Consider the following 16,152-nt stretch of genomic DNA (forward strand, 5'->3'; position numbering starts at 1 on the left):
GGTGGCGATTTGGAGGCCGCCTACGGACGAAGGCGGAACGGCGGCCGCCGACGAGGACGAAGGACGTTGGCTCCTCCGTATAGCTCGCCAATGCGGAGCAGATCGGCGGCGGCGGAAGAGAAGTCGGTGGAGACCATGGGCGGAAGAAAGGCAGGCACCCGTCGTCGTGGAGCTTGCCTCTAGATCCAGGCGGCGTGGTGGCCTCTCCCCGGTGCTGCCTTTTCTCAAATTGCCGCCGGCAACCTCCTCGTTCCAGATCTGAAAAAAGCAAAAGAAATTAACAAAAAAAATGAGTGTATTAAATCCTATATATAGGAGGAAGTTTAGTAGTAAAAAAATTACTACTGTATGGGAAAGGAGAGGGGGTCGGGGGTACAGGGGAGGGGTGGGGGGGGTAGGGGTGGGTTGTACTGTATTATACTACACCCCATCTGTAGTATATATATATATATATATATATATATATATATATATATATATATTTGTGTGTGTGTGTGTGTGTGTGTGTGTGTGTGTGTGTGTGTGTGTGTGTGTGTGTGTGTGTGTGTGTGTGTGTGTGTGTGTGTGTGTGTGTGTAACTAACATATACTCTGACGAACATTCAGCTTTATTGTATGCAATGCGCCTATGGAATATTGGAAACTGTACATCACCTCTTTTTCTCCTGTAACTTATGTATGGGACTTTTCCTGCACACAACTATTCCAGTAATGCTAAGTGATCGTAGTACAAGTGGTTACGTAACCAATCTATGATGTTGAGCATTTGCGCGATGTCTACACATTCGTTATGTGATATGTGAGAGTGCAAATATATTTCTCTTGGCTTTCTTGGCTTTCTTGTTGCTAGTAAAAAATTGGGTCAAGATGAATAATAGTATTACCCTGATATAATAAATATAATAGTAGCTTAATATTTATTACAAACTTTAATAGGTACGAGTCATCGTCTTTGCCATTGTATTACCCTTTATCCTCCACTTATTTTCTATTGGTGCGCTCCTTTTGTGAGTCTTTGCCATTGTATTACCCTTTATCCTCCACTTATTTTCTATTGGTGCGCTCCTTTTGTGGTTCATGATCATATATGTTGTAGTAAGTTTTTAAGGAATTAGTTTAATTTTTATTTTAAATTTGTGTAAAAATCGTTAGACCTATATTCAGGCGACCATGACCTCTTTATTGGAAGGAATGTGAATGTCTGTGTAGCAATTTTTATCTCAAATACATTAACAATTAATTGCTAGAATCAAAATTAATCACATGAACATACATTTTGAATATGCCTTGAATAACTCAATCTTGACTAATGAATCTTTAGTTAAAGGATGAGGATTTTTTTTCTTCCTTTTTTTCTTTCCACTTCGACTAGCTTCATCTCGGGAAGTTTCTTGAATGGGTTCTTTTACCATCCATCTAATCCAATGGTATTCACTCTCTTTTGTCTTGTAGTAAATCCAAAGGTTAATATTTACTAAATGATATAGCTCATTCTTGTTCCACTTGGGATTTTTCTTTCCTCTAGTTAAGATGTGTCATCCTTAAGAAGCAAGATCATATCATTCCTCATATTAAATGGACTATTGAGGTCACCCATTTAGAAGAATTTCATCCATCCCACATCGTTCCTAACAAACGCATGCGTGTACTCTATAGTTTGGCAGTACTACTCATGGCTACTTTCTCCGTTTTATATTATAAGGCTTTCTAGTATTGTTCACATTTATATAGATATACGAAAGCCTTGTAATATGAAACGGAGGGAAACGGAGGGAGTAACAGTTTCTCCATGCGGCTGGTGGAGCTTAACAACGAGATGTATCGCTCGTACTCATATGACAAACCGTAGTGACATTATCTGCCATACTGACAGACAGCATTTGTCCTGGACAACAGCGTCATTGTCTCTCTCAATACACATGGCTACAGGTACCAGGTTGATTGACAAGGATACAAGATGAACATTGAAACAGAGGTACTTGTACAGTAAGGCCGTGTTTACTCTCAACTACCCCAAACTTCCAACTTTCCATCACATTACATTACATCCGAAACTTTCCTACACATATAAACTTTCAACTTTTTTTTCCAAACTTACAACTTTCTCTAAACTTGCAACTTTTTTCAGGAACTAAACCGTTCGGCCTGTTTGGTTGGAGGGAGTTGGTGATGGGGAATGAGAGTTTATGATATCTGGGAGTTTAAGTTTGTAGTTTGTTTGAAAGACATGGGAATTCGAGGGGGTTTGGGATGGGGAATTAAAAGGTCGAATTCCCACCAATCTCTTACCTGGGGGAGGCCTGTTAATTCGTGAGATTTGAAGGGAATTCGATGTGAAAACAAATAAGGGACGAGGACTAAAAATGTAACTCCCATGACCAATCCCACCATCAACTCTCTCTTTAAAACTCCTATTCCTCTTCACTTCTCTTGCCAAACAGGCCGTAGTGAAATAGACACGGGCAGGCATTTATTGATTTCAATGCGTTCCAGGTCTTTTTCCTCTCGTGTCTCGAGTACGTTGGTGTGTTCATTTGAAAGTTGCAAATACTGACAGTTGCAGGCTTGCGGATGCGTACGAAAGAACAACAAAAGAGAAGTTCATTTGCGTCGGTGCAGATGATTCGTCCATACAGGATTGCACATACATTGATTCAACGGTCTCAGTTTGAAAGTGACTTTGCAACTACTCATTTATCGTTCAAACTGTTAAACCGTTAAAAGGTGTATTTTTTAAAAAAAGAATACTTTTTATGTAGAAGGTTTTTAGAAAATTCAAATAAAAATAATTTTTAAATTAATAATATTTAATACTTAATTAATCATATGCTAATAGCATTTCACATGCGACAAAGAAAGCTAAGGCAAACCGTTCTTTCGAACGGAGCTGATCAATCATATCTTTTTTTTTTTTGACTTTCGAGACTCTGAGAGTGAAAACAGAAAAAACATGGAAAGTTGCAGCTGCATACGAAAGAACAATAAAAGAAAAATCCATTTGCGTAAGTGCAGATGGTTCTTAGGTGAATGACTGCACGCACGTTCATCGATGAGATGAGTTCTGTTCCTTTTTTTACTTTTGAGAGCCAGAAAGTGAAATGAGAATAATACTGCAAAGTTGCAGCTGCATACGCAAGAACACTAAAAGAAAAATATATTTGCGTAAGGACAGATGATTCTTGACAAGGACAACATAGGAGAGGATAAATACCAGTTATCAAATACAAAATAGAAATTCCAATGTTTTCGAGATCTCCATGTATATAACAATTGATTGAAATTTCCAAATAAAATTTGACAGGCTGAATTCGGATGGAATCATGGATATGACACATAATCAAATATAATCAGATAATTCCGCTGTCATGCAGCGGAAACCTGGAATTTCCAAATGAAATGCACCTTTTCTAAAAATTTTCAAATCAATTGTGAAATGCCAATTTACTATACATTTCCTTTGTGGGCAGTATTTATCCTTGTCAACAGTATTTGAACTAATTACAATGTAGGGAGGCCCCTAAAGTCCAACAAAAAGAAACTATATGAAATTACAGGCAGCAGGAGCATCATAGTCGGCAATGCAGTAGGTTCGAGATGCCCAGGACACTAAAATTTATCCTGCTGCTGAAACGATCATGTACACCAATCCAAAATGCAAGACCGACTAACCTCCTGCCTCCAGTTACTCTCAACAACAGATCAACTGGCCATGCATCATGCGTCATCGCAAGCTCTTCCATGTCTATCCATGAATCACTGTTTGTATCCTCTTCACAGATAAATATCGAACGGGGACCCTATGGTTCTTCAGTCTTCAGTTCTTTGTGTATTTACAGAGTCTACCTCTTTGCATATATACATACATGCTCAGATGGGCATGTCCACCGAATGATAATGTGGGAAGTCATTTGTTGTGTGTGCTAACTGATGGACGGCAGAGTGGGTTGACTGAAGCCAAGGCCAGACACCCCATCCAAAGAACCAGGCACTACATGTTTCACTTGCCCATATCGCCTGATATGACGAAGGAGCCTTGCCAGGAAGGTGCTGTGACAGATAGTAGAGGTGTCACATACCACGGTGACATGCCGGCATGCCCTTGTAATAGCCACATTCATGCGCCTGCTGTCACCAAGGAAACCTACCGCTCCCAGTGGGTTTGATCGAACCTAGAAATAAAAACAGAAAATACACATCAATGAGGGAGTATTTTGAAGATTTGGTGAGTTGAAATGTAAGACGGAATGATTGTTATCCCGTTGGGCATTGCCCCCGTAAATGCCATTTGCTTCAGCATTGCAATAGCTCAGCGTATAAATCAGAAAAGTGGCAGGTGTAGAACAGAGGATAGGACGCTTACCATCGATATGACAACTGCATCAGCTTCCCTCCCTTGAAAGCTATCTATGGTTGAAACCTCAACCCCAGAAAGCCCTGGATATTCTTCTAGCCTCTCTCTTAACAACTGCACTTGAGCAATGTAGGGTGATTGAACGGCTATCGCTGTTGGAGATACTCCTGCGATCATGATTTTGATCTGCTTGTAAGTTCAATATTTTGAGCACGGAAAATATGTACAAGTTTGATCCCTTTTTTTTAGAACCTTGAGTGTGAAATGCTATCTGATTACCCTGATGTGCGTGTAACTAACAAAACTGAAAAAGGATTGGAGCAGAAGGAATATACAAAAAGAGCCTTAAATTGGTAAAACAATGTCCAAGGCAATATCTAATTAAAGTAGAAATATGTACATACCACCAGTCTAAAAAAAAATGTACATACCACAATGTACAAGGTTGAGAACATGTTGTGTCACAATATCTGCCTCTCCATCATTATAAAATGAGCCTGTACCAGAAAGGTCTATTTGTTCCCCACAACCAGTGTCCAGGGCCCCATATGGCATTCGAGTATCAAGTAAAAGCAGTGGGCACCGTGTTATCCAGGTAGCCTGAAATCAAAAGGACAAAGGTAAAATAGATCAGTTTTTTTAGAGAAGAAAATAGATCCAATTTACAATGTAATACCAATATAAAATCAACTCATATAGATGCATTGATGAAAAAGTTCCAGGACATGGAGTGCACATATTTCAAATGAATAGCACAACAATTAAAAGCAAAACTTGTGGGTTGATCCTAGATAATTCAATATCCAACTGTCTCTTTCACAGATAATTCTCCAAGTAATTATTGTCCCCAACATCCGGTTTCAACATACAAGAATTAATTCTACCTCATATTGACTGTTAGTTTTGGAAACTAGCTGACTGGATCAGCAATATCTTTGGATGTATGTGAGGGTGAACTTTACGCTATCACAAACTGTTTGTACCCGTAGATCTCGTCATTACTCCATATAGTTGCATCATACAATAGTCCACATAGTATGCATACTATATAGGATGGACAGATATGTCCAAATTGTCTTCGAAATTTATCATAAGACTGGATTCAGAAAAGACCAGTCTTTATGAAGGTCGAACACTAATGAGCTTGCAAAGTGGTAAAGAGTTAAAAGACCAAATGGCATGTGATTCAGATCCCCTGGAAGAACAAAAGCAAATTCATCTAATGGGGTCCAATCACAACTTATTTATATGCAACCCTTCAATGGAATCCAGTAAGTTTAAATAAAAGGATTGCCCACATTGATATGGAATTCAATCTTGAGCACCAAAACAGAAACTAATTACATGAACAAGCAATCCTGACACCTGAACTAAAAGCATGTATGTACCTTCACAACTGGAGAGTCAGCAAGAGTTTGTGAAGCAACAGAATGAGAAGATTTGAGCAGTCCATGATACATCTCTTTAGATGCCCAACTAGCTATTGAGTCATTCATTCTGTGCTGCACTGTCAACCTTGTTGTCAGTAATCCATTGTGCAATGACGAAGCTCTTTCCAACAAAGATTTACCAAGCCCTCCATCTAAGGCCTTTCTTGACAAAATTACTGGTGCAAGCTGGCAATGATCACCAGCGAGAATGCAACGCTTTCCCTGCAATATGGGAATCCAGCAGGAGGGTTCTATTGCTTGCCCTGCTTCATCTATGATTACCAAGTCAAAACAACATGTTCTCCTGATAAGTGGATCGGCTGCCCCTGTGTTAGTAGAAAGCACAACCTGTGCCTCAGAGAGTGCTTCCCTAATCATTTCCTTTTCTTTCTTTTCCAGATCCCTTCCAAGTTGCTTCAGCAGTTGACGAATGCCGGCAGCTAAAGAATCATCCTCTATGCAGTAGCTCAGGTCCTTTCTTAAATCACTTCTCTTTCTCTCAAGCTCCTTCCTGAACTGCTCAAGCCTTCCGTTCACAATCTCCGCCAAGGACTTTGAAGCAACAGATGGTGATATCCGAGCAGGGTTTCCAACTCGCACAATGTTCAAGCCAGTGTTTGACAACCTTTCAACCATGTTATCTACTGCCGCATTGCTAGGAGCTGTCACAAGGACGTTCTCACCCTGTTGGACAGCACGTACAATGAGCTCTGTGAGCAAGACTGTCTTGCCCGTGCCAGGAGGACCCTGGATAATTAGAACAGGCCTCTTCTTGTTCAAGCCTAATGAGAGAGCCTTTAACTGGGAGGCATCTAGTGCATACCTCTCTGATATCCTCGGATCAGGTGCACTTGATTCACCCCAGTCAGTCAGGTGATTCTGCTCCATCTTCATAACATCCTTGTTGTCCCCAAATAAAGTGGCTACTACGCCAATGGATGCATTGCTTTTCTGTAAACCATTCCTTTGAAGAATAATCAATGCTTCAAGATTGCGCTGCCAAATGAAAATATTTAAGAATTAGATGAAAACTTTTAATCATGTTACCGGTAGCATTTCAGAATAAGCACTATGTAAAAAATGGAACCCCCCATCCACTGTTCTTTCCTAAAGGTGGAATTTCCCTTGTTCTGGTTGTGTACATTTTGTGCCACTCTAGTGTAGGATGCAAACAGAATGTTAATTAATTCTGCATTAGGAAGATGATGAGTTTCTCCTGACAAAGATGCAGCTCAACATCCCACATCCCATTATATTACAATAAGATCCATAGCACATCCACCAAAAAGTTTCAAATAATTACTAGACTTTCTAAAAGTAGACAAGCATTCAGAACTGCAGACCCTTCAGTCCTGTGACAAGATTCAATATGAAGAATTCAAATACCTCATATGTAAGAGCATCAGCCAATCCTTGTATACGGTCAATGCGCACACTTTTCCCGAACAGCCTGGAGAATGTAGGATCACCATGGCGGGATTCCAGAGCCAGAGTTATGCTGCAACCATCCTCCCCTAGATTATAAACAAAGCCTTGCATGCAAGAAGTTGCTCCTTCACCACGGCTATTACATGTTCTTACACAGACCATGTCCCCAGGAGACAGTGTGGTTGGAGGCAGCTTGTGTCCGCCTTCAATTCTGAATAGAACCAAATGTAGGCCTCCCAACCCTACACTTACGGCGATTTGCAATAACAACAAAGAATTGACTCATGAACTTTTCAAAAGCATAAGAGATATCTCTAAGCATACAAAGAAAAGGAACTACTCAGGTCTAGCTCTCTCACCAGTTGAGCTACTGATCACATTCAAGTTGCAAATGGTATCGCACTGCTCCTGCTGAGACTGCCCATGGCTCACCAGGTATTCAACCGGTTTGGGTGGCTCAGAATCATCGTCGAGCATTGGGGCAGCATTCAGCTCCTCCTGTGTGAACTCCAGCTCCACATCCCGTTCAATGCACAGCAGGTCCGACATATGCGTCACATATTGTTCAATCCTTCTCTGCATCAATTTCACCTTGTTGAGGCTTACGCCAATGCTACCGTGCACAGCTTTAGGCCGTGGCACCGTCCTGCGCACAGCCTCCCGATGCTGCACAGAATTGGCCATTTCTTTCAGAAGCTTCCATGACTGTGTCGATCGCCAATCGGAGATGAGTCCCTGGTTCTGGCAACTCTGCAGAACATCACGGAGCTCACGCTGGAAATGATCAAAGAGTGTGGGGTAGTGTGTGCAGGCCTTGAGGCAGAGTGCTTCCAGGCCCTTGGGCATGGGGATGGCCGACATGTAAGGCTGTGCCTGGATCACGAACCCAAGCCTCCCATCTGCAGATCCCCACTCCTGAGCCAATGCCGCCGCGTCGAGGTCCGCCATGTCGCCCTGCAGCTCGGCGGAGGCGAACTTGGACGCCATGGATTGCATCCCTTGCCTCAGCCACTCCACCACGCACCGGCCGAGCTCCTTCCGCCCCAGCGGGTCGCCGTTCTGGTACAGCGTCCCGACCCTGATGGACGCCTCCTCCATGGACGGCACGCACCCTCTCTCCCCCCGCTCCTCCCCCTCCTCACCCTGCTGCTTCCTCCGCCGCCGCCTCCTCGTCGTCGTCGTCCTGCCATTCTCACCGGCAGGTCGCGGTCGCGCCGCCTGCTTGGCGGGGACCGACGGCGCGGCGCGCACGCGCCTCTGCCGGACAGAAGGGGCGCCCGCCGACCGCGACGGCGTCGACGGCGAAGCCCCCGCAGAGAGAAGCGTGATCGCTCTCCTGCTCGGGACCCTCACCGCGGCGGAGGGAGAGAGCAAGAACCTGCACGGGAGGAGATCGATCGACATGCTACTGCTGCAGCTGCCCGCCCCTGCGCCCGCCCACGGCCCCGGCTGCCGGCGGGGCGCAGTCGCGCGCGCGCGGGAAAGGAGGGGAGGGGGGGGGGGAACCAACGAGCCAACCGCGCGCGGGGGGAGGCAGCGGCAGCAGCGATCGCGGTGATATTTCCGGCGATCCCGTGGCGCGAGGGGGCGCGTCGCGCCGGGCCCCGCCGGCGACTGGTGGCGCAGGGCGCGGCTACGTCGCGACCATACGCAAACGAGCAACCAGTAAAAGTGCCGTCTCCGGCTTTGGTTTGTCGCGCCGCGGGCGCGGGCTCCGCGCGCCTCGTGCGCCCACGTCGCCGCCCGGGCGCGCGCGCGCGGTTTCCGTGGTCCCGAAAGGCTCGTGACGGAGTCCAACGGATGTAACGCACTTTGCCATCCAACCAGTGAATCGCCCGCGATTCCCATGTCCACGCAGGCGCTGACGCAGGGGCGCCGGATGCAGATTCACTGGCTCGGCGAGAAGGAAGCTTCTGAGGATTCAGAAGATCCAAATTTTGGAAGGAGCGGACGGTCCGAGGGATCCTCGTTCACCGACCACAAGAGAAAGCGGAAGCACGCGTGGCCACTTTCTCCCTCACAGGCATTCGGACGAACACCTTACCGGCGTGGCGGCGTCACGGTCGGGCGTGTGAACGGTGCGAGGAGGATGATGATTCGTCAAAAGCGAAGGTTGCTGATGCTCTCTAAGTGAACTGACTGACCGACGCGATCCTCGCGGTTTGGACTTTGGAGGCGGCCGCCGTCGGTCCGGGCCTCACCGGCGCCGGCGCCGCTCGTGATGCATTGGGACTTGGGAGCCAGCGGATGAAAAATTCAGAGGTTGATTTTTATGAGACGGAGAGAGTATTCTATAAACTTATCAACCGTACTGATGTAAAAATTATCTTCAGCCTCTCATCCTCTGTTTGCTAGTTTATCAGCCACAACAACATTTAAGTTTTATACTCCCTCTGTTTCACAATGTATTTTCTCCGTTTTATAATGTAAAACTTTCTAGCATTGTCCGCATTCATTTAAATGTTAATAAATCTAGACATATGTATGTGTTTAGATTCATTAGCATCTATATGTATATATGCAATACTAGAAAGTCTTACATTATAAAATGAAGGGAATAAGTCATTCTAGCATTTCCCACATCAATATTAACGTGGGAAATATTAGAATGACTATCTTATAAAATGGAGAAAGTAACTTACTTTCAAATCAATTTATTTCTAAAAAGGTTGTCTAATCAAGTAAAAAGGTCGTGACAGAAGAGGATTACAACGAAACTTTGACGATAAAAATATCCAAACCTCAATTCTTTTTTTTTCTTCATTCATTTCTTCCATAACTTATCAACATTAGCTCAAGGGAAATTTTGCTACAGGCTACCGTGACTTCGTGGTTTTAGCTGTAGGGCACTGTACGAAGTGACTTTTGGGGGAAAACACTCCTCAAAGTTGGATATTTGTTGGTGGACATCGCGCGCATCAAAGTAATAATTTCCGGTTGAAAAGGAGAGAAAAAGCACGTGAAATGTCATAAATGCTCTTGGGCCCATATGTCAGCTCTCCTATCTCTCTTCTCTCTCTATCCCCTCCTTCACTACTCTCTCTAATATCTTCTCTCTCTATCCCACATGTCAGCGACAGGGTTGGGCAGGCCAGGTCCGACAGAGGGAGGACGAGGGCAGAGCGGACGCGACCAGCAGCGCACCCAGACAGCATCACCGACCGGACAGCAAGCGAGGTTTGGCGGTGGCAGCTGTGTGTGGAGGAGCGGTGGCGTGGCTGGACGACGACGGCTACAGCGCGCGGAGTGAGGAGGGAGAGGCTCAGTCGGTGGTCGGTGCCGCTGTCCGAGCGTGCAGCTGGCTAGAGACGTCGCCTTCCCGTCGTCGCGGCCGCTCCGCACTCACCTCCCGTTGCCACCGTCGCTTGACCTCGCCTGCCGCCCATCATCGCTGACATGTGGGATAGAGAGAGAAGTGAAGTAGGGGATAGAAAGAGAAGAGAGATAGGAGAGCTGATATGTGGGCCCAAGGGCATTTCTGACATTCCATGTGATTTTTCTCTCATCTTCAATCGGAAATTATTACTTTAATGCGTGCGGTGTCTACCAGCAAATATCTAACTTTTGGAAGTGTCTTCCACCAAAAGTTACTTCATGCGGTATCCTACAGCTAAAACTGCGAAGTCATGATGTCCTATAGCAAAATTTCCCCTAGCTCAAACAACCAAATAGAAACATTGGCAAGAACTAGCTACTATAATTTAATATTAATGTTTTCAAAAATGGTTGTTAGATAACATGAGTATCATAAAGTAAGATTTCTCCAAATTTACATCATGACGCATATAGGCATATGTAAGCTGAGATATTAGAAACGGGTATAACATTTTGGAGAAAATGGGTATTATACCATCCTCAAAACGAGGCTTCGCTGTAATGCCATTTTACAATTGGGATTCGTCCAAATACCACTTTCAACTCGGACCAACCCGCTGAAATGCCATTTTCTTCATCTGTAGTAAATCAAAATCATTTTGTCCCTTTTCTTCCAACTTTGATGACCAAACTGCCCCTGGTTGATTCAATTCCAAACTGCCCCACGGCGTGAGGGGAGGGGCGGCGACCTCGTGTATCATATCTGGTACTGAAGATGCGATACCTCCGATATCATGTTGACATCAGCTAGAACGACAGTAATACCGTTGTGTAGTCTCCTAGAAAATAAAAATATCAACAGCAACTCTTGACCGATGGCCACGACGCGGCGCGGCGCGCGCGGAGGAGGCCCACGATGAGGCGCGGCGGCGTAGGGGAAGGCCCACGATGCGGCGCGACGGCGCGAGGGGAGGGCACGGCGGAGCGGTGGCACGAGGGGAGGGCAGGGCGGTGCAGCGGTGCTAGGAGAGGGTGGCGCGTCAGTGCTAGGGGAGGGTGGCACGGCGGCGCCCAGATCGGCGCTCAGGGAACAGGAACAGGAACCATAACCCTATCGCGTGTGTATTTTTATAGCAGTGAGTGTGTAAGTGTTGTGGACGCATGTGTTTGTAATGTGTTTCTTAAAGAAATATAGATGAGCATTTTTATTTTGCACCTTATTTTTCGCATGAATATGGCATTTTTTTCGTATACACATAAAAAAATAATCTAGCTGGCCCCACTCCTGCGAGATACATCAATGGAAACAACTCACATGAAGTATACAGCACCGAGAAAACTTTGGAGGCCTCGAAGTGGCCAGCATCAACAAAACAATCATTTGAGGAAGGAGCCCGTGATGGATTACGGCTTTACGGGCCTATTTGGTTAATTTATTCCTAATTTTGGCATATCATATGTAGAGTTGTATGCAATTATTCAATGTATGGTTGCAACGTGTATTGACACGTTTATTAAATTTTCCTTTGAAGGAGGAGACCAAATAAGTCAAGTCCTCAACACGTGTATTGATCTTCCTTTGATAATAACAAACAACGCTTGCTTATAAAAAGCACTCGACATAGTAGACAATAATATTTGGTTATCTTATAGTCCAATAGCATACGCTATACATGACTTTTACCACGTAAAGGAAGATACTACGAAGATAGTGTGTGTAGTGTTGACTATCAACATGGAACTTAAACGTAATTTATACATATATAGTAGTAGCAGTCTAAACAATATACTTAGAAAGATAGTATAGCTAGCTATGGACTATTAATCCATATTGAAGCTAGCATATATAATATGTTAATTAACTATAAGGTCTTTTCTCCTCTATTTTTCTCACTATGGATTTAATGTAAATACCTTAGAACACTCATCACTATAAATTATGTGTATAGCTAGCTATTACATAAGAGCCAACGCTCATCATTTTTCTTATCTCTCTTTCACATAATGAGTTTATAGCTGACTTATAACATGATATTATCCTTTCTCTCAAAGCTAAACACCCACATCCAGCATTAAAAGCTTTAGAATTAGTTGTTGAAAATATTTATTTCGGTTATCGAGGCCTGTATGGTTGAATCCAGTTGAAAATTCAGATCTTTTAAGCTGAAACTTTTGAACTTTCAATTTAATGACCAAAATCTCTTCTACTACATATCTTTTTTGACACCGAGCCAAAAGTTTTTAAATTTTATACTAGAAAGTTTGAACAATCAAATATGTTGGCTGGGAATTGATTTTGCAGCAAAACAATTGCAACAAGTCGATGCGAATAAAGAATTAAGATTTCAAAACCGTTCAATCAATAGTACGGCAAGCGGTTTTGTCGATAATCATGATTGTTAGTACTCGACAATTGAAGAAAACCGATAAAATAGGCTAAACTTTTGTGCACTTCAAACTTAAATGATTAAGTAAATTTCACAAAATTACACATGCTTTGACTAAATTATCATAAAACTATGTATCACACAACTAAAGATTTAATAATAATTTATTATAAACCTATATGTCTAAGAGTAAGTATCACAAAACTACAAATTTATTATTAAGATTATCCGAAAACAAATCCTAGCCATTCGTTTTTATTCAAGATTAGTCTCTAACTAAACACCATATATCTCTATTAATTACTACCACCTCTATCAAACAAAAAATTACGACTAAAAATAAATTCTCTTGTTAACCTCATTATTAATTTTCTCTTCTAAACTCCTAATTCTCTTGTCTCGAGTTGCCGAACAGGAAGGACAACAGGCCGATAGAGCAAATGATGAACCCTGTCTTCTCTTGATCTCTTCTATCCTCTCCTCTCTCAACCGCATCAGTCCAAGCTACCAACCAAACCAAACACGGTCATCCGAAATCCATCCAAATCTCCAAACCCAAGTGCTCAAGCACCAACCCCAAATCCCCTCTCCCCCCCAATCCTCAAAGATGCCGTCCTCCTCCTCCTACTCCTCCTCCGTTAGCAACCCTGGTCCCGAGCTACCTAGGTCAGCGCGCCAAGAACCATGCTCTTGTCTCCTCCAGCTCCACCGCCGCTGAAGCCGCCCGTCCGCCTGAATCGACTCCCGCAGCGGCAGCCGGGAGGCGGCGGCCGGTTCTTGCTGCCCCGGAGGAGGCCAAGAACGCCGCGGTCCTTTGGCGTGGTGGTGTGCATGGCGGAGATGGCCAGGGTTGGGACCGGGTCCTCGTGGGAGGAGGAGTTGGGCGTCCCGGAGGAGAGCGACGCGATCCTGGGAGGCGGAGGCGGGGACGGGCAAAGGCGGCAGGCGACCAGGTGGGAGCTCGTCGAGGCGAGACTGAACCAGACGGTTAGTGCATATATGAGGATTAATTTGATCGTGATTACCAATGTTCATCTGTCATCTGTGGGTGGCTGGGTGCTTTACTCTTAGGGCAGTACAAGATTACCTCAAATTATGAACTACTCCCTCCGTTAAAACATAGCAACATTTCCAACACAAAACAAAGATACTACTATCAAAATATATCCAATGCTAGATTTAACAAAACTAATTTGGTGTTATAGATGTTAATTTTTTCTGTAAATTTGGTCAAACTAAGTTTAACTAGAAAAAAGTCAAAGTGTCTCGAGGGAGGGAGTAATTATAGTTGGGCATTAAATTGAACTCTCATACTTGAAACTTTTGCATGACAAGCTGAAAAGTTCAAAAGATGAAAAGCTGAAAAGGTTGAAGGACTGTGTAACTTACGTACACAAGGGCGTAAAAAAAAGAACCTGAATATTCTGATTCGATCTGTGAAGGGAATGTGCACTGACTATTGAGGGGTGGCAAATCATGAATTATCTTTAGAGGTAGTTGTTGTTATCTTTGTAGATGTCTAGCTTCAGTAAATTGTTATGAACTAGGCTTTTCCATACGGACGTTTAATTTCACTCAGATGTAGGATCTTCAATATCCAATTCCTGAATTTATGCAGTTATATCTATTAAATTTGGAGACAGAATTTTGATTACAGCTCTCTACTGAAGTGTAATTAACCATAATGATTGGCATTAGCATCACTGCTTCTCTACAAGTTGCTCTTAATTTTGTTTTCTCTGGGAACACTGGAACTCGTACTAAAGTTGTTATGTTGTGCTCCAGAGTAAATGGCTGGTCGCGGGTTGTTATACTTCTGCAGCCATTTGGAAGCATGATGCTCTTATTATGTGGGCTATGATTGGTGCTGTTCTAAACTCTATGTTTTCAAATCTTCTTAAACGGATATTCAACCATGAAAGGCCTGTGTCTGCTTTGCGGTCTGATCCTGGAATGCCTTCATCCCACGCGCAATCTTTTCTCTATTCTGCGGTGTTTCTAATTCTTTCATGTAAGCACTTTGAGATTTACTTTGAAAGTTCAATTATGATACTGTATGTCAGTATAATCACCTGAGTTTGGCTAGAGATCTCAGTTGTTTTCAGCATTTCATATTAGGTAGTGTTCTCATTCTTTTGTTTTGCAACATGCCAACATGGTTTTTATATTTCATTGATTAAGTGAATTGAGCGCAAAGATGGTTTTCCTATCTATCTATCAGCAAATTCAGTCCATCTGATCCATATTCTAATTCTATCAAATTGTAATGTCCTTTTAGAAATTTATAAGCACTTCAGATAGCTAAGGTGTTGTGTATATGTACATGTACATGTAATTTTGCATTTTCCTTGGATACACTATGCTTTTTTACATAATTTTGGATTTTCAGAAGAAAGATATTTAAGAAAGAAACCTATCACTTTCTTTAAAAACATTGGAGACTGGAGTAGACCAGTACCTCCTATATCCACAATTGGTTGCCCCTTTGCAATGTAATGCGTGGTTTATCTTAATGGCTCTTTTGCAGTGTTCTACTGGCTCGGGAGAACTTATCTGTCAGTTATTCTTGGGGTTGCAATTCTAGCAATGTGCTGCTATCTTGTAAGAATCCTTCCTGAGTAAAAATATTACTCCGTACCATATTATAGCAGCAATTGGTCACCTTGCAAACTCTTGCATCTTTAATTCTTTTAGTTTGATTGCGATTTCCAAGTTCTTCAGTGCATTCTAATCATAATTCTACTTATGTGCAGTCGTGGTTACGAGTGTCGCAGCACCTCCATACACTGAACCAGGTTCTTGTGGGTGCTATAGTAGGATCAGCCTTTGGTGCTATGTGGTTTGCGCTTTTTAATTTGCTCGTGCAAGAGGCGTTTGCTTCTTCCGTACCGGTTCAGATTGCGGTGACTATCGGGACGGCAATATTATGCATCGGCTTTGTCATCCATGTCGTTCGCCACTGGTTCAAGGATGAGTGAATAGCAATATGAAATCGCAATGACCAATAGGTGATTGATTGAGACACAAAATCAACTGGTAACGGAAGGCTCTGTATACTCTATGGGAAGATCATACTGGAATTATTTGGGAGTGGGTTCGCAAGATAGTCACAGATAGCAACCTCAGTTCATTTTTTGGCATTTTTGCTGCAGGATAGTCACAGCACTGATTCTTGTAATACAGAACAGTTTATGCTTGAAATTTCTTCCACGAAATGATAATGATGTCCTTGCTTTGCGTCA

General features: G+C 43.3%; 2 protein-coding genes across 3 annotated transcripts; one reads left to right on the plus strand and one right to left on the minus strand.

Moving 5' to 3' along the window:
- Positions 1 to 3,402: 3,402 nt before the first annotated feature.
- LOC4330452 (DNA polymerase alpha-associated DNA helicase A) lies at positions 3,403 to 9,473 on the minus strand. Of its 2 annotated transcripts, none has more exons than XR_010739523.1 (6): positions 7,568 to 9,473; positions 7,167 to 7,450; positions 5,739 to 6,776; positions 4,755 to 4,950; positions 4,360 to 4,517; positions 3,403 to 4,168 (listed from the first exon to the last, which is right to left on the minus strand). XR_010739523.1 is itself a non-coding variant. In XM_015771586.3 (6 exons), the coding sequence occupies exons 1-6, from the start codon at positions 9,054 to 9,056 to the stop codon at positions 3,920 to 3,922; spliced, it is 3,387 nt and encodes a 1,128-aa protein (XP_015627072.2). In that variant the 5' UTR covers positions 9,057 to 9,473; the 3' UTR covers positions 3,403 to 3,919. The 2 variants fall into 2 exon arrangements, 1 of the variants encoding a protein (XP_015627072.2); XM_015771586.3 differs by having other exon boundaries at positions 4,782 to 4,950.
- Positions 9,474 to 13,506: 4,033 nt separating this feature from the next.
- Positions 13,507 to 16,152, plus strand: LOC4330453 (lipid phosphate phosphatase epsilon 2, chloroplastic). Its single transcript, XM_015769650.3, has 4 exons — positions 13,507 to 13,897; positions 14,696 to 14,921; positions 15,438 to 15,511; positions 15,664 to 16,152. Exons 1-4 carry the CDS (start codon positions 13,595 to 13,597, stop codon positions 15,886 to 15,888), a joined length of 828 nt encoding a protein of 275 aa, XP_015625136.1. The 5' UTR covers positions 13,507 to 13,594; the 3' UTR covers positions 15,889 to 16,152.

This window comes from Oryza sativa, chromosome 2, assembly GCF_034140825.1.
Source record: "Oryza sativa Japonica Group chromosome 2, ASM3414082v1".
Lineage (NCBI taxonomy): Eukaryota > Viridiplantae > Streptophyta > Magnoliopsida > Poales > Poaceae > Oryza > Oryza sativa.